Raw genomic sequence first — 23,008 nt, forward strand, 5'->3', positions numbered from 1 at the left:
CCCAGTCTGTTATATATTCCCCCCCCCCCCCCCAGTCTGTTATATATTCCCCCCCCAGTCTGTTATATATTCCCCCCCCAGTCTGTTATATATTCCCCCCCCCCAGTCTGTTATATATTCCCCCCCCCAGTCTGTTATATATTCCCCCCCTCCCCCCCAGTCTGTTATATATTCCCCCCCCAGTCTGTTCATATATTCCCCCCCCAGTCTGTTATATATTCCCCCCCCAGTCTGTTATATATTCCCCCCCCCAGTCTGTTATATATTCCCCCCCCCAGTCTGTTATATATTCCCCCCCCCAGTCTGTTATATATTCCCCCCCCAGTCTGTTATATATTCCCCCCCCCCAGTCTGTTATATATTCCCCCTCCCCCCAGTCTGTTATATATTCCCCCCCCAGTCTGTTATATATTCCCCCCCCAGTCTGTTATATATTCCCCCCCCCCAGTCTGTTATATATTCCCCCCCCCCAGTCTGTTATATATTCCCCCCCCCAGTCTGTTATATATTCCCCCCCCCAGTCTGTTATATATTCCCCCCCCCAGTCTGTTATATATTCCCCCCCCAGTCTGTTATATATTCCCCCCCCCCAGTCTGTTATATATTCCCCCCCCCAGTCTGTTATATATTCCCCCCCCCAGTCTGTTATATATTCCCCCCCCCAGTCTGTTATATATTCCCCCCCCCAGTCTGTTATATATTCCCCCCCCCAGTCTGTTATATATTCCCCCCCCCAGTCTGTTATATATTCCCCCCCCCAGTCTGTTATATATTCCCCCCCCCAGTCTGTTATATATTCCCCCCCCAGTCTGTTATATATTCCCCCCCCCCAGTCTGTTATATATTCCCCCCCCCAGTCTGTTATATATTCCCCCCCCCCCAGTCTGTTATATTCCCCTCCCCCAGTCTGTTATATATTCCCCCCCCCAGTCTGTTATATATTCCCCCCCCCCAGTCTGTTATATATTCCCCCCCCCCAGTCTGTTATATTCCCCCCCCAGTCTGTTATATACCCCCCCCCAGTCTGTTATATATTCCCCCCCCAGTCTGTTATATTCCCCCCCCAGTCTGTTATATATTCCCCCCCCCCAGTCTGTTATATATTCCCCCCCCAGTCTGTTATATATTCCCCCCCCAGTCTGTTATATATTCCCCCCCCCAGTCTGTTATATATTCCCCCCCCAGTCTGTTATATATTCCCCCCCCCCAGTCTTATATATTCCCCCCCCCCCAGTCTGTTATATATTCCCCCCCCAGTCTGTTATATATTCCCCCCCCCAGTCTGTTATATATTCCCCCCCCCCAGTCTGTTATATATTCCCCCCCCCCAGTCTGTTATATATTCCCCCCCCCAGTCTGTTATATATTCCCCCCCCAGTCTGTTATATATTCCCCCCCCCCAGTCTGTTATATATTCCCCCCCCCAGTCTGTTATATATTCCCCCCCCCCCCAGTCTGTTATATATTCCCCCCCCCCCCAGTCTGTTATATATTCCCCCCCCAGTCTGTTATATATTCCCCCCCCCCCCAGTCTGTTATATATTCCCCCCCCCCAGTCTGTTATATATTCCCCCCCCCAGTCTGTTATATATTCCCCCCCCCAGTCTGTTATATATTCCCCCCCCCAGTCTGTTATATATTCCCCCCCCCCCAGTCTGTTATATATTCCCCCCCCCCAGTCTGTTATATATTCCCCCCCCCAGTCTGTTATATATTCCCCCCCCCAGTCTGTTATATATTCCCCCCCCCAGTCTGTTATATATTCCCCCCCCCCCAGTCTGTTATATATTCCCCCCCCCCAGTCTGTTATATATTCCCCCCCCCCAGTCTGTTATATATTCCCCCCCCCAGTCTGTTATATATTCCCCCCCCAGTCTGTTATATATTCCCCCCCCAGTCTGTTATATATTCCCCCCCCCCAGTCTGTTATATATTCCCCCCCCCCAGTCTGTTATATATTCCCCCCCCCCAGTCTGTTATATATTCCCCCCCCCCCCAGTCTGTTATATATTCCCCCCCCCCAGTCTGTTATATATATTCCCCCCCCCAGTCTGTTATATATATTCCCCCCCCCCAGTCTGTTATATATATTCCCCCCCCCAGTCTGTTATATATTCCCCCCCCAGTCTGTTATATATTCCCCCCCAGTCTGTTATATATTCCCCCCCCCCAGTCTGTTATATATTCCCCCCCCAGTCTGTTATATATTCCCCCCCCCCAGTCTGTTATATATTCCCCCCCCCAGTCTGTTATATATTCCCCCCCCCCCCCCAGTCTGTTATATATTCCCCCCCCAGTCTGTTATATATTCCCCCCCCCCCCCAGTCTGTTATATATCCCCCCAGTCTGTTATATATTCCCCCCCCCAGTCTGTTTTATTACCTCCCTACTCTATTACAGCTGTACATTATAAGTGACGGTCCCTCTTCTCCCCATAGTCCTGCCTGTCTCTGGGTTGCGCTCGGCTGCAGCTTTCCGTCCTGGACTGGAACCAACCCGCCATCTCCTTTTACCGCTCCCGCGGGGCCCGGGACCTGTGTGAGGAGGAGGGCTGGCGGCTCTTCCGCTTCCTCCCCGAGGATCTACGACGGATCATTTCTGGTAAATCCAGCTGATCTCCAGAGTCGTCTCCATGTAGGATCCATGATAGCAGAGACAAGGACTGTAGAGGGTTAACAGGAGCTCCGCCCCCTGGACACCATGTGTAAGGATCGGTCTGAAATGTGGACAAGAGGCGTTCAAGCTTATATATCATATGAAGAACGTTATATAGGAACGAAACGTTAAATAGGATCCGGAGGAACAAAACCCCATTAAATATCCTGCATCCTGTCTGCTGCTTCCGTTATGTCAGACGGCAGATACCACGTGTAATGTGTAATATGGGAAACATCTGCTGGGTGTGGAGTATAGGTCCCTGGTGATCAGTGGCGTGTGTGCAGCGTCCGGTCCCTGGTGATCAGTGGCGTGTGTGCAGCGTCCGGTCCCTGGTGATCAGTGGCGTGTGTGCAGCGTCCGGTCCCTGGTGATCAGTGGCGTGTGTGCAGCGCCCGGTCCCTGGTGATCAGTGGCGTGTGTGCAGCGCCCGGTCCCTGGTGATCAGTGGCGTGTGTGCAGCGCCCGGTCCCTGGTGATCAGTGGCGTGTGTGCAGCGCCCGGTCCCTGGTGATCAGTGGCGTGTGTGCAGCGCCAGGTCCCTGGTGATCAGTGGCGTGTGTGCAGCGCCCGGTCCCTGGTGATCAGTGGCGTGTGTGCAGCGCCAGGTCCCTGGTGATCAGTGGCGTTTGTGCAGCGCCAGGTCCCTGGTGATCAGTGGCGTGTGTGCAGCGCCCGGTCCCTGGTGATCAGTGGCGTGTGTGCAGCGCCAGGTCCCTGGTGATCAGTGGCGTGTGTGCAGCGCCCGGTCCCTGGTGATCAGTGGCGTGTGTGCAGCGCCCGGTCCCTGGTGATCAGTGGCGTGTGCGCAGCACCCGGTCCCTGGTGATCAGTGGCGTGTGTGCAGCACCCGGTCCCTGGTGATTAGTTGGGTTTGTTCAGCACCCGGTCCCTGGTGATCAGTGGCGTGTGTGCAGTGCCTGGTGATCAGTGGCGTGTGTGCAGCACCCGGTGCCTGGTGATTAGTGGCGTGTGTGCAGCACCCGGTGCCCGGTGATTAGTGGCGTGTGTGCAGCACCCGGTCCCTGGTGATAAGTGGCGTGTGCGCAGCACCCAGTCCCTGGTGATTAGTGGCGTGTGCGCAGCACCCAGTCCCTGGTGATTAGTGGCGTGTGTGCAGCGCCCGGTCCCTGGTGATTAGTGACCAATGTGCAGCACTTGTTAGTTGATGGTGTGTGTGTGTACAGTACCTGGTGATCAGTAGTGTGTGTGTGTGTGTGTGTGTGTACAGTACCTGGTGATCAGTAGTGTGTGTGTGTGTACAGTACCTTGGTGATCAGTAATGTGTGTGTGTGTACAGTGCCTGGTGATCAGTAGTGTGTGTGTGTGTGTGTGTACAGTGCCTGGTGATCAGTAGTGTGTGTGTGTGTGTGTGTGTGTGTACAGTGCCTGGTGATCAGTAGTGTGTGTGTGTGTGTGTGTGTGTGTGTGTGTACAGTGCTAGGTGATCAGTATTGTGTGTGTGTGTGTGTGTCTGTGTACAGTACCTGGTGATCAGTAGTGTGTGTGTGTGTGTGTGTGTGTGTACAGTTCAAGGTGATCAGTAGTGTGTGTGTGTACAGTGTCTGGTGATCAGTAGTGTGTGTGTGTACAGTGCCTGGTGATCAGTAGTGTGTGTGTGTGTGTGTGTGTGTGTACAGTGCCTGATGAGCAGTAGTGTGTGTTTGTGTGTGTACAGTGTCTGGTGAACAGTAGTGTGTGTGTGTGTGTGTGTGTGTGTGTGTGTGTGTGTGTGTGTGTGCAGTGCCTGGTGATCAGTAGAGTGTGTGTGTGTGTGTACAGTGTCTGGTGAACAGTAGTGTGTGTGTGTGTGTGTGTGTGTGTGTGTACAGTGTCTGGTGAACAGTAGTGTGTGTGTGTGTGTGTGTGTGTGTGTGTGTGTGTGTGTGTACAGTGTCTGGTGAACAGTAGTGTGTGTTTGTGTGTGTACAGTGTCTGGTGAACAGTAGTGTGTGTTTACAGTACCTGGTCATCAGTAGTGTGTGTGTGTGTACAGTACCTGGTGATCAGTAGTGTGTGTGTGTACAGTACCTGGTGATCAGTAGTGTGTGTGTGTGTGTGTGTGTACAGTACCTGGTGATCAGTAGTGTGTGTACAGTACCTGGTGATCAGTAGTGTGTGTGTACAGTACCTGGTGATCAGTAGTGTGTGTGTGTGTGTGTGTGTGTGTGTGTGTACAGTGCCTGGTGATCAGTAGTGTGTGTGTGTGTGTGTGTGTACAGTGCCTGGTGATCAGTAGTGTGTGTGTGTGTGTGTGTGTGTGTGTACAGTGCCTGGTGATCAGTAGTGTGTGTGTACAGTGCCTGGTGATCAGTAGTGTGTGTGTACAGTGCCTGGTGATCAGTAGTGTGTGTGTGTGTGTGTGTGTACAGTGCCTGGTGATCAGTAGTGTGTGTGTGTGTGTGTACAGTGCCTGGTGATCAGTAGTGTGTGTGTGTGTGTGTGTGTGTGTACAGTGCCTGGTGATCAGTAGTGTGTGTGTGTGTGTGTGTGTGTGTGTGTGTGTGTACAGTGCCTGGTGATCAGTAGTGTGTGTGTGTGTGTGTGTGTGTGTGTGTGTGTGTACAGTGCCTGGTGATCAGTAGTGTGTGTGTGTGTGTGTGTGTGTGTACAGTGCCTGGTGATCAGTAGTGTGTGTGTGTGTGTGTGTACAGTACCTGGTGATCAGTAGTGTGTGTGTACAGTACCTGGTGATCAGTAGTGTGTGTGTGTACAGTACCTGGTGATCAGTAGTGTGTGTGTGTACAGTACCTGGTGATCAGTAGTGTGTGTGTGTGTGTGTGTGTGTGTGTGTGTACAGTGTCTGGTGAACAGTAGTGTGTGTGTACAGTGCATGGTGAACAGTAGTGTGTGTGTACAGTGCACGGGGAACAGTAGTGTGTGTGTGTGTGTACTGTACCTGGTGATCAGTAGTGTGTGTGTACAGTACCTGGTGATCAGTAGTGTGTGTGTGTGTGTGTGTACAGTGCCTGGTGATCAGTAGTGTGTGTGTGTACAGTACCTGGTGATCAGTAGTGTGTGTGTGTGTGTACAGTACCTGGTGATCAGTAGTGTGTGTGTGTGTACAGTGCCTGGTGATCTGTAGTGTGTGTGTGTGTGTGTGTGTGTGTGTGTGTGTACAGTGCCTGGTGATCAGTAGTGTGTGTGTGTGTGTACAGTGCTAGGTGATCAGTAGTGTGTGTGTCTGTGTGTACAGTACCTGGTGATCAGTAGTGTGTGTGTGTACAGTGCCTGGTGATCAGTAGTGTGTGTGTACAGTACCTGGTGATCAGTAGTGTGTGTGTGTGTGTGTGTGTGTGTGTACAGTGCCTGGTGATCAGTAGTGTGTGTGTGTACAGTACCTGGTGATCAGTAGTGTGTGTGTGTGTGTACAGTGCCTGGTGATCAGTAGTGTGTGTGTGTACAGTACCTGGTGATCAGTAGTGTGTGTGTGTGTGTACAGTACCTGGTGATCTGTAGTGTGTGTGTGTGTGTGTGTGTGTGTGTGTACAGTGCCTGGTGATCAGTAGTGTGTGTGTGTGTACAGTGCTAGGTGATCAGTAGTGTGTGTGTCTGTGTGTACAGTACCTGGTGATCAGTAGTGTGTGTGTGTACAGTGCCTGGTGATCAGTAGTGTGTGTGTGTTTGTGTACAGTGTCTGGTGATCAGTAGGTGTGTGTACAGTGTCTGGTGATCAGTAGTGTGTGTGTGTGTGTACAGTGCTAGGTGATCAGTAGTGTGTGTGTGTGTGTACAGTGCCTGGTGATCAGTAGTGTGTGTGTGTGTACAGTGCCTGGTGATCAGTAGTGTGTGTGTGTGTGTACAGTGCCTGGTGATCAGTAGTGTGTGTGTGTGTGTGTGTACAGTGCCTGGTGATCAGTAGTGTGTGTGTGTACAGTACCTGGTGATCAGTAGTGTGTGTCTGTGTGTGTGTGTACAGTACCTGGTGATCAGTAGTGTGTGTGTGTACAGTACCTGGTGATCAGTAATGTGTGTGTACAGTGCCTGGTGATCAGTAGTGTGTGTGTGTGTGTACAGTGCCTGGTGAGCAGTAGTGTGTGTGTGTGTGTACAGTGCCTGGTGATTAGTAGTGTGTGTTTACAGTACCTATTGATCAGTAGTGTGTGTGTGTGTTCAGTAGTGTGTGTGTGTGTACAGTGCCTGGTGATCAGTAGTGTGTGTGTGTGTACAGTGCCTGGTGATCAGTAGTGTGTGTGTGTGTGTGTACAGTGCCTGGTGATCAGTAGTGTGTGTGTGTGTGTTGTGTGTGTGTGTGTGTGTGTACAGTACCTGGTGATCAGTAATGTGTGTGTGTGTGTACAGTGCCTGGTGATGAATAGTGTGTGTGTGTGTACAGTGCCTGGTGATCAGTAGTGTGTGTGTGTGTGTGTGGTGTGTGTGTGTGTGTACAGTGCCTGGGTGTGTGTGTGTGTGTGTGTGTGTGTACAGTGCCTGGTGATCAGTAGTGTGTGTGTGTGTGTGTGTGTGTGTGTGTGTGTGTACAGTACCTGGTGATCAGTAGTGTGTGTGTGTGTACAGTGCCTGGTGATCAGTAGTGTGTGTGTGTGTGTGTGTACAGTGCATGGTGAACAGTAGTGTGTGTGTGTGTGTACAGTGCCTGGTGATCAGTAGTGTGTGTGTGTGTGTGTACAGTACTTGGTGATCAGTAGTGTGTGTGTGTGTGTGTGTGTGTACAGTACCTGGTGATCAGTAGTGTGTGTGTGTGTGTGTGTGTGTGTGTACAGTGTCTGGTTATCAGTTGTGTGTGTGTGTGTGTACAGTACCTGGTGATCAGTAGTGTGTGTGTGTGTGTGTGTGTGTGTGTGTGTACAGTGTCTGGTTCAGTAGTGTGTGTGTGTGTGTGTGTGTGTGTGTACAGTGCCTGGTGATCAGTAGTGTGTGTGTGTGTACAGTGCCTGGTGATCAGTAGTGTGTGTGTGTGTGTACAGTGCCTGGTGATCAGTAGTGTGTGTGTGTGTACAGTGACCTGGTGATCAGTAGTTGTGTGTGTGTGTGTGTTTGTGTGTGTGTACAGTACCTGGTGATCAGTAGTGTGTGTGTGTGTGTGTGTGTGTGTACAGTGCCTGGTGATCAGTAGTGTGTGTGTGTGTACAGTGCCTGGTGATCAGTAGTGTGTGTGCGTGTGTACAGTGCCTGGTGATCAATAGTGTGTGTTTGTGTGTGTGTACAGAGCCTGGTGATCAGTAGTGTGTGTGTGTGTGTGTGTACAGCTACCTGGTGATCAGTAGTGTGTGTGTGTGTGTGTGTGTGTGTGTACAGTACCTGGTGATCAGTAGTGTGTGTGTGTGTGTGTACAGTACCTGGTGATCAGTAGTGTGTGTGTTGTGTGTACAGTGCCTGGTGATCAATAGTGTGTGTTTGTGTGTGTGTACAGTGCCTGGTGATCAGTAGTGTGTGTGTGTGTGTACAGTGCCTGGTGATCAGTAGTGTGTGTGTGTGTGTGTACAGCACCTGGTGATCAGTAGTGTGTGTGTGTGTGTGTACAGTACCTGGTGATCAGTAGTGTGTTGTGTGTGTGTACAGTGCCTGGTGATCAATAGTGTGTGTTTGTGTGTGTGTACAGTGCCTGGTGATCAGTAGTGTGTGTGTGTGTGTACAGTGCCTGGTGATCAGTAGTGTGTGTGTGTGTGTGTGTACAGCACCTGGTGATCAGTAGTGTGTGTGTGTGTGTGTGTGTGTGTGTGTGTGTGTGTGTGTACAGTACCTGGTGATCAGTAGTGTGTGTGTGTGTGTGTACAGTACCTGGTGATCAGTAGTGTGTGTGTGTGTGTGTGTGTACAGTGTTGGTGATCAGTAGTGTGTGTGTGTGTACAGTGGTAGGTGATCAGTAGTGTGTGTGTGTGTGTGTGTGTGTGTGTGTGTACAGTGCCTGGTGATCAGTAGTGTGTGTGTGTGTGTGTGTACAGTGCCTGGTGATCAGTAGTGTGTGTGTGTGTGTACAGTGCCTGGTGATCAGTAGTGTGTGTGTGTGTGTGTGTGTGTGTGTGTGTGTGTACAGTGCCTGGTGATCAGTAGTGTGTGTGTGTGTGTGTGTACAGTGTCTGGTGATCAGTAGGTGTGTGTGTGTGTGTACAGTGTCTGGTGATCAGTAGTGTGTGTGTGTGTGTGTACAGTACCTGGTGATCAGTAGTGTGTGTGTGTGTACAGTGCCTGGTGATCAGTAGTGTGTGTGTGTGTGTGTGTGTACAGTGCCTGGTGATCAGTAGTGTGTGTGTGTATGTACAGTGCCTGGTGATCAGTAGTGTGTGTGTGTGTGTGTGTGTGTACAGTGCCTGGTGAGCAGTAGTGTGTGTGTGTGTGTGTGTGTGTGTGTACAGTGCCTGGTGATCAGTAGTGTGTGTGTGTACAGTGCCTGGTGATCAGTAGTGTGTGTGTGTGTGTGTGTACAGTACCTGGTGATCAGTAGTGTGTGTGTACAGTACCTGGTGATCAGTAGTGTGTGTGTGTGTACAGTACCTGGTGATCAGTAGTGTGTGTGTGTGTGTACAGTACCTGGTGATCAGTAGTGTGTGTGTGTGTGTACAGTACCTGGTGATCAGTAGTGTGTGTGTGTGTACAGTGCCTGGTCATCAGTAGTGTGTGTGTGTGTACAGTACCTGGTCATCAGTAGTGTGTTGTGTGTGTGTGTGTGTACAGTGCCTGGTGAATAGTAGTGTGTGTGTGTGTGTGTACAGTGCCTGGTAATCAGTAGTGTGTGTGTGTACAGTACCTGGTCATCAGTAGTGTGTGTGTGTGTGTGTGTGTACAGTGCCTGGTGATCAGTAGTGTGTGTGTGTGTGTGTGTGTGTACAGTACCTGGTGATCAGTAGTGTGTGTGTGTGTGTGTGTGTGTGTCTGTGTGTACAGTACCTGGTGATCAGTAGTGTGTGTGTGTGTGTGTGTGTGTGTGTACAGTACCTGGTGATCAGTAGTGTGTGTGTGTGTACAGTGCCTGGTGATCAGTAGTGTGTGTGTGTGTGTGTGTGTGTGTGTGTGTGTGTGTGTGTACAGTGTCTGGTGATCAGTAGGTGTGTGTGTACAGTGTCTGGTGATCAGTAGGTGTTTGTGTACAGTACCTGGTGATCAGTAGTGTGTGTGTGTGTACAGTGCCTGGTGATCAGTAGTGTGTGTGTGTACAGTACCTGGTGATCAGTAATGTGTATATGTGTGTACAGTACCTGGTGATCAGTAGTGTGTGTGTGTGTACAGTGCCTGGTGATCAGTAGTGTGTGTGTGTACAGTACCTGGTGATCAGTAGTGTGTGTGTGTATGTACAGTGCCTGGTGATCAGTAGTGTGTGTGTGTGTACAGTGCCTGGTGAGCAGTAGTGTGTGTGTGTGTGTGTGTGTGTACAGTGTCTGGTGAATAGTAGTGTGTGTGTGTGTGTGTACAGTGCCTGGTGATCAGTAGTGTGTGTGTTTACAGTACCTGGTGATCAGTAGTGTGTGTGTGTGTGTACAGTGCCTGGTGATCAGTAGTGTGTGTGTGTATGTACAGTGCCTGGTGATCAGTAGTGTGTGTGTGTGTACAGTGCCTGGTGAGCAGTAGTGTGTGTGTGTGTGTGTGTGTACAGTGCCTGGTGATCAGTAGTGTGTGTGTGTGTACAGTGCCTGGTGATCAGTAGTGTGTGTGTGTGTGTGTGTGTGTGTGTGTGTATGTACAGTACCTGGTGATCAGTAGTGTGTGTGTACAGTACCTGGTGATCAGTAGTGCGTGTGTGTACAGTACCTGGTGATCAGTAGTGTGTGTGTGTGTACAGTGCCTGGTGATCAGTAGTGTGTGTGTGTGTACAGTACCTGGTGATCAGTAATGTGTATATGTGTGTACAGTACCTGGTGATCAGTAGTGTGTGTGTGTGTGTGTGTACAGTGCCTGGTGATCAGTAGTGTGTGTGTGTGTGTGTGTACAGTACCTGGTGATCAGTATTGTGTGTGTGTGTGTGTGTCTGTGTGTACAGTACCTGGTGATCAGTAGTGTGTGTGTGTGTGTGTGTGTGTGTACAGTACCTGGTGATCAGTAGTGTGTGTGTGTGTACAGTGCCTGGTGATCAGTAGTGTGTGTGTGTACAGTACCTGGTGATCAGTAGTGTGTGTGTGTACAGTACCTGGTGATCAGTAGTGTGTGTGTGTGTGTGTGTGTGTACAGTGCCTGGTGATCAGTAGTGTGTGTGTGTGTGTACAGTGTCTGGTGAACAGTAGTGTGTGTTTACAGTACCTGGTGATCAGTAGTGTGTGTGTGTACAGTGCCTGGTGATCAGTAGTGTGTGTGTGTGTGTGTACAGTGCCTGGTGATCAGTAGTGTGTGTGTGTGTGTGTGTGTGTGTGTGTGTGTGTGTGTGTACAGTACCTGGTGATCAGTAGTGTGTGTGTGTGTGTACAGTGCCTGGTGATCAGTAGTGTGTGTGTGTGTGTACAGTGCCTGGTGATCAATAGTGTGTGTGTGTGTGTGTGTGTGTACAGTGCCTGGTGATCAATTGTGTGTGTGTGTGTGTGTGTGTGTATACAGTGCCTGGTGATCAGTAGTGTGTGTGTGTGTGTGTGTGTGTGTGTACAGTGCCTGGTGATCAGTAGTGTGTGTGTGTGTACAGTACCTGGTGATCAGTAGTGTGTGTGTATGTACAGTACCTGGTGATCAGTAGTGTGTGTGTGTGTGTGTACAGTGCCTGGTGATCAGTAGTGTGTGTGTGTGTGTGTGTGTGTGTGTGTGTACAGTACCTGGTGATCAGTAGTGTGTGTGTGTGTGTGTGTGTGTACAGTGCCTGGTGATTAGTAGTGTGTGTGTGTGTGTGTGTGTACAGTGCCTGGTGATCAGTAGTGTGTGTGTACAGTGCCTGGTGATCAGTAGTGTGTGTGTACAGTGTCTGGTGATCAGTAGTGTGTGTGTACAGTGTCTGGTGATCAGTAGTGTGTGTGTACAGTACCTGGTGATCAGTAGTGTGTGTGTACGGTACCTGGTGATCAGTAGTGTGTTGTGTGTACAGTGCCTGGTGATCAGTAGTGTGTGTGCGTGTGTACAGTGTCTGGTGATCAGTAGTGTGTGTGTGTGTGTGTGTACAGTGCCTGGTGATCAATAGTGTGTGTGTACAGTGCCTGGTGATCAATAGTGTGTGTGTGTGTACAGTGCCTGGTGATCAGTAGTGTGTGTGTGTGTGTGTGTGTACAGCACCTGGTGATCAGTAGTGTGTGTGTGTGTGTGTGTGTGTACAGTACCTGGTGATCAGTAGTGTGTGTGTGTGTGTGTGTACAGTGGTTGGTGATCAGTAGTGTGTGTGTGTGTGTGTGTACAGTGGTAGGTGATCAGTAGTGTGTGTGTGTGTACAGTGTCTGGTGATCAGTAGGTGTGTGTGTGTGTGTGTGTGTACAGTGTCTGGTGATCAGTAGTGTGTGTGTGTGTGTACAGTACCTGGTGATCAGTAGTGTGTGTGTGTGTGTGTGTACACAGTATCTGGTGATCAGTAGTGTGTGTGTACAGTACCTGGTGATCAGTAGTGTGTGTGTGTGTACAGTGCCTGGTGATCAGTAGTGTGTGTGTGTGTGTGTACAGTGCCTAGTGATCAGTAGTGTGTGTTTGTGTGTGTACAGTGTCTGGTGAACAGTAGTGTGTGTGTGTGTGTGTGTGTGTGTGTGTACAGTGTCTGGTGAACAGTAGTGTGTGTTTACAGTACCTGGTGATCAGTAGTGTGTGTGTGTTTGTGTGTGTGTGTGTGTGTGTGTGTGTACAGTACCTGGTGATCAGTAGTGTGTGTGTACAGTACCTGGTGATCAGTAGTGTGTGTGTACAGTACCTGGTGATCAGTAGTGTGTGTGTGTGTGTGTGTGTGTGTGTGTGTACAGTGCCTGGTGATGAGTAGTGTGTGTGTGTGTGTGTGTGTGTGTGTGTTGTGTGTACAGTGCCTGGTGATCAGTAGTGTGTGTGTGTGTGTGTACAGTGCCTGGTGATCAGTAGTGTGTGTGTACAGTGCCTGGTGATCAGTATTGTGTGTGTACAGTGCCTGGTGATCAGTAGTGTGTGTGTGTGTGTGTGTGTGTGTGTGTGTACAGTGCCTGGTGATCAGTAGTGTGTGTGTGTGTACAGTGCCTGGTGATCAGTAGTGTGTGTGTGTGTGTGTGTGTACAGTACCTGGTGATCAGTAGTGTGTGTGTACAGTACCTGGTGATCAGTAGTGTGTGTGTGTACAGTACCTGGTGATCAGTAGTGTGTGTGTGTGTGTACAGTGCCTGGTGATCAGTAGTGTGTGTGTGTGTGTGTGTGTACTGTACCTGGTGATCAGTAGTGTGTGTGTGTGTGTGTGTGTGTGTGTACAGTGCCTGGTGATCAGTAGTGTGTGTGTGTGTGTGTGTGTGTGTGTACAGTACCTGGTGATCAGTAGTGTGTGTGTGTACAGTACCTGGTGATCAGTAGTGTGTGTGTGTACAGTGCCTGGTGATCTGTAGTGTGTGTGTGTGTACAGTGCCTGGTGATCAGTAGTGTGTGTGTGTACAGTGCTAGGTGATCAGTAGTGTGTGTGTCTGTGTGTACAGTACCTGGTGATCAGTAGTGTGTGTGTGTACAGTGCCTGGTGATCAGTAGTGTGTGTGTGTTTGTGTACAGTGTCTGGTGATCAGTAGGTGTGTGTACAGTGTCTGGTGATCAGTAGTGTGTGTTGTGTGTGTACAGTGCTAGGTGATCAGTAGTGTGTGTGTGTGTGTACAGTGCCTGGTGATCAGTAGTGTGTGTGTGTGTGTACAGTGCCTGGTGATCAGTAGTGTGTGTGTGTGTGTGTGTACAGTGCCTGGTGATCAGTAGTGTGTGTGTGTGTACAGTACCTGGTGATCAGTAGTGTGTGTGTGTGTGTGTGTACAGTACCTGGTGATCAGTAGTGTGTGTGTGTACAGTACCTGGTGATCAGTAATGTGTGTGTACAGTGCCTGGTGATCAGTAGTGTGTGTGTACAGTGCCTGGTGAGCAGTAGTGTGTGTGTGTGTGTGTGTGTGTGTGTGTACAGTGCCTGGTGATCAGTAGTGTGTGTGTGTGTGTGTGTGTACAGTACCTGGTGATCAGTAGTGTGTGTGTGTGTGTGTGTGTACAGTGCCTGGTGATTAGTAATGTGTGTTTACAGTACCTGGTGATCAGTAGTGTGTGTGTGTGTGTACAGTGCCTGGTGATTAGTAGTGTGTGTTTACAGTGCCTGGTGATCAGTAGTGTGTGTGTGTGTGTGTGTGTGTGTACAGTGCCTGGTGATCAGTAGTGTGTGTGTGTACAGTGCCTGGTGATCAGTAGTGTGTGTGTGTGTGTGTGTACAGTGCCTGGTGATCAGTAGTGTGTGTGTGTGTGTGTGTGTGTGTACAGTGCCTGGTGATCAGTAGTGTGTGTGTGTGTGTGTGTGTGTGTGTGTGTGTGTACAGTACCTGGTGATCAGTAATGTGTGTGTGTGTGTACAGTGCCTGGTGATGAATAGTGTGTGTGTGTGTGTGTGTGTGTGTACAGTGCCTGGTGATCAGTAGTGTGTGTGTGTGTGTGTGTACAGTACCTGGTGATCAGTAGTGTGTGTGTGTACAGTGCCTGGTGATCAGTAGTGTGTGTGTGTGTGTGTGTGTGTGTGTGTGTGTACAGTGCATGGTGAACAGTAGTGTGTGTGTGTGTGTGTGTACAGTGCCTGGTGATCAGTAGTGTGTGTGTGTGTACAGTGCCTGGTGATCAGTAGTGTGTGTGTGTGTGTGTGTGTGTGTGTACAGTGCATGGTGAACAGTAGTGTGTGTGTGTGTGTGTGTACAGTACCTGGTGATCAGTAGTGTGTGTGTGTGTGTGTGTGTGTGTACAGTGCCTGGTGATCAGTAGTGTGTGTGTGTGTGTGTGTGTGTGTGTGTACAGTGCCTGGTGATCAGTAGTGTGTGTGTGTGTGTGTACAGTGCCTGGTGATCAGTAGTGTGTGTGTGTGTGTGTACAGTGCCTGGTGATCAGTAGTGTGTGTGTGTACAGTGCTAGGTGATCAGTAGTGTGTGTGTGTGTGTGTGTGTGTACAGTACCTGGTGATCAGTATTGTGTGTGTGTGTGTGTGTGTGTGTGTACAGTACCTGGTGATCAGTAGTGTGTGTGTGTGTGTGTGTACACAGTGCCTGGTGATCAGTAGTGTGTGTGTGTACAGTGCCTGGTGATCAGTAGTGTGTGTGCGTGTGTACAGTGTCTGGTGAACAGTAGTGTGTGTTTACAGTACCTGGTGATCAGTAGTGTGTGTGTGTGTACAGTGCCTGGTGATCAATAGTGTGTGTGTGTACAGTGCCTGGTGATCAGTAGTGTGTGTGTGTGTGTGTGTGTGTACAGTGCCTGGTGATCAGTAGTGTGTGTGTGTGTACAGCACCTGGTGATCAGTAGTGTGTGTGTGTGTGTACAGTACCTGGTGATCAGTAGTGTGTGTGTGTACAGTACCTGGTGATCAGTAGTGTGTGTGTGTGTGTGTGTGTACAGTACCTGGTGATCAGTAGTGTGTGTGTGTGTGTGTACAGTGCCTGGTGATCAGTAGTGTGTGTGTGTGTGTGTGTACAGTGCCTGGTGATCAGTAGTGTGTGTGTGTGTGTGTGTGTGTGTACAGTGTCTGGTGATCAGTAGGTGTGTGTGTGTGTGTACAGTGTCTGGTGATCAGTAGTGTGTGTGTGTGTGTGTACAGTACCTGGTGATCAGTAGTGTGTGTGTGTGTGTACACAGTACCTGGTGATCAGTAGTGTGTGTGTACAGTACCTGGTGATCAGTAGTGTGTGTGTGTGTGTGTGTATGTACAGTGCCTGGTGATCAGTAGTGTGTGTGTGTGTACAGTGCCTGGTGATCAGTAGTGTGTGTGTGTGTACAGTGCCTGGTGATCAGTAGTGTGTGTGTGTGTGTACAGTGCCTGGTGATCAGTAGTGTGTGTGTGTGTGTGTGTGTACAGTGCCTGGTGATCAGTAGTGTGTGTGTGTGTGTACAGTGCCTGGTGATCAGTAGTGTGTGTGTGTGTGTGTGTGTACAGTGCCTGGTGATCAGTAGTGTGTGTGTATGTACAGTGCCTGGTGATCAGTAGTGTGTGTGTGTGTGTGTGTGTACAGTGCCTGGTGAGCAGTAGTGTGTGTGTGTGTGTGTGTGTGTACAGTGCCTGGTGATCAGTAGTGTGTGTGTGTACAGTGCCTGGTGATCAGTAGTGTGTGTGTGTGTGTGTACAGTACCTGGTGATCAGTAGTGTGTGTGTGTGTGTACAGTACCTGGTGATCAGTAGTGTGTGTGTGTGTGTACAGTGCCTGGTAATCAGTAGTGTGTGTGTGTACAGTACCTGGTCATCAGTAGTGTGTGTGTGTGTGTGTACAGTGCCTGGTAATCAGTAGTGTGTGTGTGTGTGTACAGTACCTGGTCATCAGTAGTGTGTGTGTGTGTGTGTGTGTACAGTGCCTGGTGATCAGTAGTGTGTGTGTGTGTGTGTGTGTGTGTGTGTACAGTACCTGGTGATCAGTATTGTGTGTGTCTGTGTGTACAGTACCTGGTGATCAGTAGTGTGTGTGTGTACAGTGCCTGGTGATCAGTAGTGTGTGTGTGTGTGTGTGTGTGTACAGTGCCTGGTGATCAGTAGTGTGTGTGTGTGTGTGTGTGTGTGTGTACAGTACCTGGTGATCAGTAGTGTGTGTGTGTGTGTGTGTGTACAGTGCCTGGTGATCAGTAGTGTGTGTGTGTGTGTGTGTGTACAGTACCTGGTGATCAGTAGTGTGTGTGTGTGTACAGTGCCTGGTGATCAGTAGTGTGTGTGTGTGTGTGTGTGTGTGTGTGTGTACAGTGTCTGGTGATCAGTAGGTGTGTGTGTACAGTGCCTGGTGATCAGTAGTGTGTGTATGTGTGTGTGTGTGTACAGTGCCTGGTGATCAGTAGTGTGTGTGTACAGTACCTGGTGATCAGTAGTGTGTGTGTGTGTACAGTGCCTGGTGAGCAGTAGTGTGTGTGTGTGTGTGTGTGTACAGTGCCTGGTGATCAGTAGTGTGTGTGTGTGTGTACAGTGCCTGGTGATCAGTAGTGTGTGTGTGTGTGTGTGTGTGTGTGTGTGTATGTACAGTACCTGGTGATCAGTAGTGTGTGTGTACAGTACCTGGTGATCAGTAGTGTGTGTGTGTACAGTGCCTGGTGATCAGTAGTGTGTGTGTGTGTACAGTGCCTGGTGAGCAGTAGTGTGTGTGTGTGTGTGTGTGTGTGTACAGTGCCTGGTGATCAGTAGTGTGTGTGTGTGTGTACAGTGCCTGGTGATCAGTAGTGTGTGTGTGTGTGTGTACAGTGCCTGGTGATCAGTAGTGTGTGTGTGTGTGTATGTACAGTACCTGGTGATCAGTAGTGTGTGTGTACAGTACCTGGTGATCAGTAGTGTGTGTGTGTACAGTACCTGGTGATCAGTAGTGTGTGTGTGTACAGTACCTGGTGATCAGTAGTGTGTGTGTGTACAGTGCCTGGTGATCAGTAGTGTGTGTGTGTACAGTACCTGGTGATCAGTAATGTGTATATGTGTGTACAGTACCTGGTGATCAGTAGTGTGTGTGTGTATGTGTGTACAGTGCCTGGTGATCAGTAGTGTGTGTGTGTACAGTACCTGGTGATCAGTATTGTGTGTGTGTGTGTGTGTGTGTGTGTCTGTGTGTACAGTACCTGGTGATCAGTAGTGTGTGTGTGTGTGTGTGTGTGTGTGTGTACAGTACCTGGTGATCAGTAGTGTGTGTGTGTGTGTACAGTGCCTGGTGATCAGTAGTGTGTGTGTGTGTGTGTACAGTGTCTGGTGATCAGTAGGTGTGTGTGTGTGTGTGTGTGTGTGTGTGTGTGTACAGTGCCTGGTGATCAGTAGTGTGTGTGTGTGTGTGTACAGTGTCTGGTGATCAGTAGGTGTGTGTGTGTGTACAGTGTCTGGTTATCAGTAGTGTATGTGTATGTGTGTGTGTGTGTGTGTGTGTACAGTGCCTGGTGATCAGTAGTGTGTGTGTGTGTGTGTGTGTGTACAGTACCTGGTGATCAGTAGTGTGTGTGTGTGTGTACAGTGCCTGGTGATCAGTAGTGTGTGTGTGTGTGTGTGTGTGTACAGTGTCTGGTGATCAGTAGGTGTGTGTGTACAGTGCCTGGTGATCAGTAGTGTGTGTGTGTGTGTGTGTGTGTGTGTACAGTGCCTGGTGATCAGTAGTGTGTGTGTGTACAGTGCCTGGTGATCAGTAGTGTGTGTGTGTGTGTGTGTGTGTGTGTACAGTACCTGGTGATCAGTAGTGTGTGTGTGTGTGTACAGTGCCTGGTGATCAATAGTGTGTGTGTGTGTGTGTGTACAGTGCCTGGTGATCAATTGTGTGTGTGTGTATACAGTGCCTGGTGATCAGTAGTGTGTGTGTGTGTGTGTGTGTACAGTGCCTGGTGATCAGTAGTGTGTGTGTGTGTACAGTACCTGGTGATCAGTAGTGTGTGTGTGTGTACAGTACCTGGTGATCAGTAGTGTGTGTGTGTGTGTGTGTGTGTACAGTGCCTGGTGATCAGTAGTGTGTGTGTGTGTGTGTGTACAGTGCCTGGTGATCAGTAGTGTGTGTGTGTGTGTGTGTGTACAGTGCCTGGTGATCAGTAGTGTGTGTGTGTGTGTGTGTGTGTACAGTGCCTGGTGATCAGTAGTGTGTGTGTGTGTACAGTGCCTGGTGATCAGTAGTGTGTGTGTGTGTGTGTGTGTGTGTGTGTGTACAGTGTCTGGTGATCAGTAGTGTGTGTGTACAGTACCTGGTGATCAGTAGTGTGTGTGTGTACGGTGCCTGGTGATCAGTAGTGTGTGTGTGTGTGTGTGTACAGCACCTGGTGATCAGTAGTGTGTGTGTGTGTTTGTACAGTACCTGGTGATCAGTAGTGTGTGTGTGTGTGTGTACAGTACCTGGTGATCAGTAGTGTGTGTGTGTGTGTGTGTGTGTGTGTGTGTGTACAGTGGTAGGTGATCAGTAGTGTGTGTGTGTGTGTGTGTGTACAGTGTCTGGTGATCAGTAGGTGTGTGTGTGTGTGTACAGTGTCTGGTGATCAGTAGTGTGTGTGAGTGTGTGTACAGTGTCTGGTGATCAGTAGTGTGTGTGTGTGTGTGTGTGTACAGTGCCTGGTGATCAGTAGTGTGTGTGTGTGTGTGTGTGTGTGTGTACAGTGCCTGGTGATCAGTAGTGTGTGTGTGTGTACACAGTACCTGGTGATCAGTAGTGTGTGTGTACAGTACCTGGTGATCAGTAGTGTGTGTGTGTGTGTGTGTGTGTGTGTATGTACAGTGCCTGGTGATCAGTAGTGTGTGTGTGTGTGTGTACAGTGCCTGGTGATCAGTAGTGTGTGTGTGTGTGTGTGTGTGTGTGTGTGTACAGTGCCTGGTGATCAGTAGTGTGTGTGTGTGTGTGTGTGTGTGTACAGTGCCTGGTGATCAGTAGTGTGTGTGTGTACAGTGCCTGGTGATCAGTAGTGTGTGTGCGTGTGTACAGTGTCTGGTGAACAGTAGTGTGTGTTTACAGTACCTGGTGATCAGTAGTGTGTGTGTGTGTGTGTGTGTGTGTACAGTGCCTGGTGATCAGTAGTGTGTGTGTGTGTACAGTGCCTGGTGATCAGTAGTGTGTGTGCGTGTGTACAGTGTCTGGTGAACAGTAGTGTGTGTTTACAGTGCCTGATCAATAGTGTGTGTGTACAGTGCCTGGTGATCAGTAGTGTGTGTGTGTGTACAGTGCCTGGTGATCAGTAGTGTGTGTGTGTGTGTGTGTGTACAGCACCTGGTGATCAGTAGTGTGTGTGTGTGTGTGTACAGTACCTGGTGATCAGTAGTGTGTGTGTGTGTGTGTGTGTGTGTGTGTGTGTGTGTGTACAGTACCTGGTGATCAGTAGTGTGTGTGTGTGTGTGTACAGTGGTTGGTGATCAGTAGTGTGTGTGTGTGTGTGTACAGTGGTAGGTGATCAGTAGTGTGTGTGTGTGTGTACAGTGTCTGGTGATCAGTAGGTGTGTGTGTGTGTACAGTGTCTGGTGATCAGTAGTGTGTGTGTGTGTGTACAGTACCTGGTGATCAGTAGTGTGTGTGTGTGTGTGTGTACAGTGCCTGGTGATCAGTAGTGTGTGTGTGTGTGTGTGTACACAGTACCTGGTGATCAGTAGTGTGTGTGTACAGTACCTGGTGATCAGTAGTGTGTGTGTGTGTGTGTGTGTGTGTATGTACAGTGCCTGGTGATCAGTAGTGTGTGTGTGTGTGTGTGTGTACAGTGCCTGGTGATCAGTAGTGTGTGTGTGTGTGTGTGTACAGTGCCTGGTGATCAGTAGTGTGTGTGTGTGTGTGTGTACAGTGCCTGGTGATCAGTAGTGTGTGTGTGTGTGTGTACAGTGCCTGGTGATCAGTAGTGTGTGTGTGTGTGTGTGTGTACAGTGCCTGGTGATCAGTAGTGTGTGTGTATGTACAGTGCCTGGTGATCAGTAGTGTGTGTGTGTGTGTGTGTGTGTGTGTGTGTGTGTACAGTGCCTGGTGAGCAGTAGTGTGTGTGTGTGTGTGTGTGTGTGTGTACAGTGCCTGGTGATCAGTAGTGTGTGTGTGTGTGTGTGTGTGTGTACAGTACCTGGTGATCAGTAGTGTGTGTGTACAGTACCTGGTGATCAGTAGTGTGTGTGTGTGTGTACAGTACCTGGTGATCAGTAGTGTGTGTGTGTGTGTGTACAGTGCCTGGTGATCAGTAGTGTGTGTGTGTGTGTGTACAGTACCTGGTCATCAGTAGTGTGTGTGTGTGTGTGTGTGTGTACAGTGCCTGGTGATCAGTAGTGTGTGTGTGTACAGTGCCTGGTGATCAGTAGTGTGTGTGTGTGTGTGTGTGTGTGTGTACAGTACCTGGTGATCAGTATTGTGTGTGTGTGTACAGTACCTGGTGATCAGTAGTGTGTGTGTGTGTGTGTGTGTGTGTACAGTACCTGGTGATCAGTAGTGTGTGTGTGTGTGTGTGTGTGTGTACAGTACCTGGTGATCAGTAGTGTGTGTGTGTGTGTGTGTGTACAGTGCCTGGTGATCAGTAGTGTGTGTGTGTGTATGTACAGTGTCTGGTGAATAGTAGTGTGTGTGTGTGTGTGTACAGTGCCTGGTGATCAGTAGTGTGTGTGTTTACAGTACCTGGTGATCAGTAGTGTGTGTGTGTGTACAGTGCCTGGTGATCAGTAGTGTGTGTGTGTGTGTGTGTGTGTGTATGTACAGTGCCTGGTGATGAGTAGTGTGTTTGTGTGTGTGTACAGTGCCTGGTGATCAGTAGTGTGTGTGTGTGTGTACAGTGCCTGGTGAGCAGTAGTGTGTGTGTGTGTGTGTGTGTACAGTGCCTGGTGATCAGTAGTGTGTGTGTGTGTACAGTGCCTGGTGATCAGTAGTGTGTGTGTGTGTGTGTTTGTGTATGTACAGTACCTGGTGATCAGTAGTGTGTGTGTACAGTACCTGGTGATCAGTAGTGTGTGTGTGTACAGTACCTGGTGATCAGTAGTGTGTGTGTGTGTACAGTGCCTGGTGATCAGTAGTGTGTGTGTGTGTACAGTACCTGGTGATCAGTAATGTGTATATGTGTGTACAGTACCTGGTGATCAGTAGTGTGTGTGTGTGTGTGTGTACAGTGGTAGGTGATCAGTAGTGTGTGTGTGTGTACAGTGGTAGGTGATCAGTAGTGTGTGTGTGTGTGTGTACAGTGCCTGGTGATCAGTAGTGTGTGTGTGTACAGTACCTGGTGATCAGTAGTGTGTGTGTGTGTACAGTGCCTGGTGATCAGTAGTGTGTGTGTACAGTGCCTGGTGATCAGTAGTGTGTGTGTGTGTGTGTGTGTACAGTGTCTGGTGATCAGTAGGGGTGTGTGTGTGTGTGTGTACAGTGTCTGGTTATCAGTAGTGTATGTGTACGTGTGTGTGTGTGTGTGTGTGTACACAGTGCCTGGTGATCAGTAGTGTGTGTGTGTGTGTGTGTGTGTGTGTGTACAGTGTCTGGTGAACAGTAGTGTGTGTTTACAGTACCTGGTGATCAGTAGTGTGTGTGTGTGTACAGTGCCTGGTGATCAGTAGTGTGTGTGTGTGTGTACAGTGCCTGGTGATCAGTAGTGTGTGTGTGTGTGTACAGTACCTGGTGATCAGTAGTGTGTGTGTGTACAGTACCTGGTGATCAGTAGTGTGTGTGTGTGTGTACAGTGCCTGGTGATCAGTAGTGTGTGTGTGTGTGTGTGTGTGTGTACAGTGCCTGGTGATCAGTAGTGTGTGTGTGTGTGTGTGTACAGTGCCTGGTGATCAGTAGTGTGTGTGTGTGTGTGTGTATGTGTGTACAGTGCCTGGTGATCAGTAGTGTGTGTGTACAGTGCCTGGTGATCAGTAGTGTGTGTGTGTGTACAGTGTCTGGTGATCAGTAGTGTGTGTGTACAGTACCTGGTGATCAGTAGTGTGTGTGTGTGTGTGTGTACAGTACCTGGTGATCAGTATTGTGTGTGTGTGTGTGTGTGTGTGTGTGTGTTTGTACAGTACCTGGTGATCAGTAGTGTGTGTGTGTGTGTGTGTACAGTGCCTGGTGATCAGTAGTGTGTGTGTGTGTACAGTACCTGGTGATCAGTAGTGTGTGTGTGTGTGTGTGTGTGTTTGTACAGTACCTGGTGATCAGTAGTGTGTGTGTGTACAGTGGTAGGTGATCAGTAGTGTGTGTGTGTGTGTACAGTGGTAGGTGATCAGTAGTGTGTGTGTGTGTGTACAGTGCCTGGTGATCAGTAGTGTGTGTGTGTGTGTGTGTGTACAGTGCCTGGTGATCAGTAGTGTGTGTGTGTGTGTGTGTGTGTGTGTGTGTACAGTGTCTGGTGATCAGTAGGTGTGTGTGTACAGTACCTGGTGATCAGTAGTGTGTGTGTGTGTGTGTGTGTACAGTACCTGGTGATCAGTAGTGTGTGTGTGTGTGTGTGTGTGTACAGTGCCTGGTGATCAGTAGTGTGTGTGTGTGTGTGTGTGTGTGTGTGTGTACAGTGCCTGGTGATCAGTAGTGTGTGTGTGTGTGTGTGTGTGTACAGTGCCTGGTGATCAGTAGTGTGTATATGTGTGTACAGTACCTGGTGATCAGTAGTGTGCGTGTGTACAGTGGTAGGTGATCAGTAGTGTGTGTGTGTGTGTGTACAGTGCCTGGTGATCAGTAGTGTGTGTGTGTGTGTGTGTACAGTGCCTGGTGATCAGTAGTGTGTGTGTGTGTGTGTACAGTGCCTGGTGATCAGTAGTGTGTGTGTGTGTGTGTGTGTGTGTGTACAGTACCTGGTGATCAGTAGTGTGTGTGTGTGTGTGTGTGTGTGTACAGTACCTGGTGATCAGTAGTGTGTGTGTGTACAGTACCTGGTGATCAGTAACGTGTGTGTACAGTGCCTGGTGATCAGTAGTGTGTGTGTGTGT

General features: G+C 49.3%; 1 protein-coding gene across 1 annotated transcript; it reads left to right on the top strand.

Annotated features, from left to right (window-relative positions):
• Positions 1 to 2,438: 2,438 nt before the first annotated feature.
• Positions 2,439 to 2,826, top strand: LOC130308085 (thialysine N-epsilon-acetyltransferase-like; the record flags this gene model as incomplete). The annotated part of the gene is given in 1 exon segment (XM_056552231.1): positions 2,439 to 2,826. A coding segment is annotated over 1 exon segment (177 nt), but the record flags the coding sequence as incomplete, so codon positions are not given.
• Positions 2,827 to 23,008: the final 20,182 nt, after the last annotated feature.

Source organism: Hyla sarda, unplaced genomic scaffold (genome assembly GCF_029499605.1).
Source record: "Hyla sarda isolate aHylSar1 unplaced genomic scaffold, aHylSar1.hap1 scaffold_146, whole genome shotgun sequence".
NCBI classification, from domain to species: Eukaryota; Metazoa; Chordata; class Amphibia; order Anura; family Hylidae; genus Hyla; species Hyla sarda.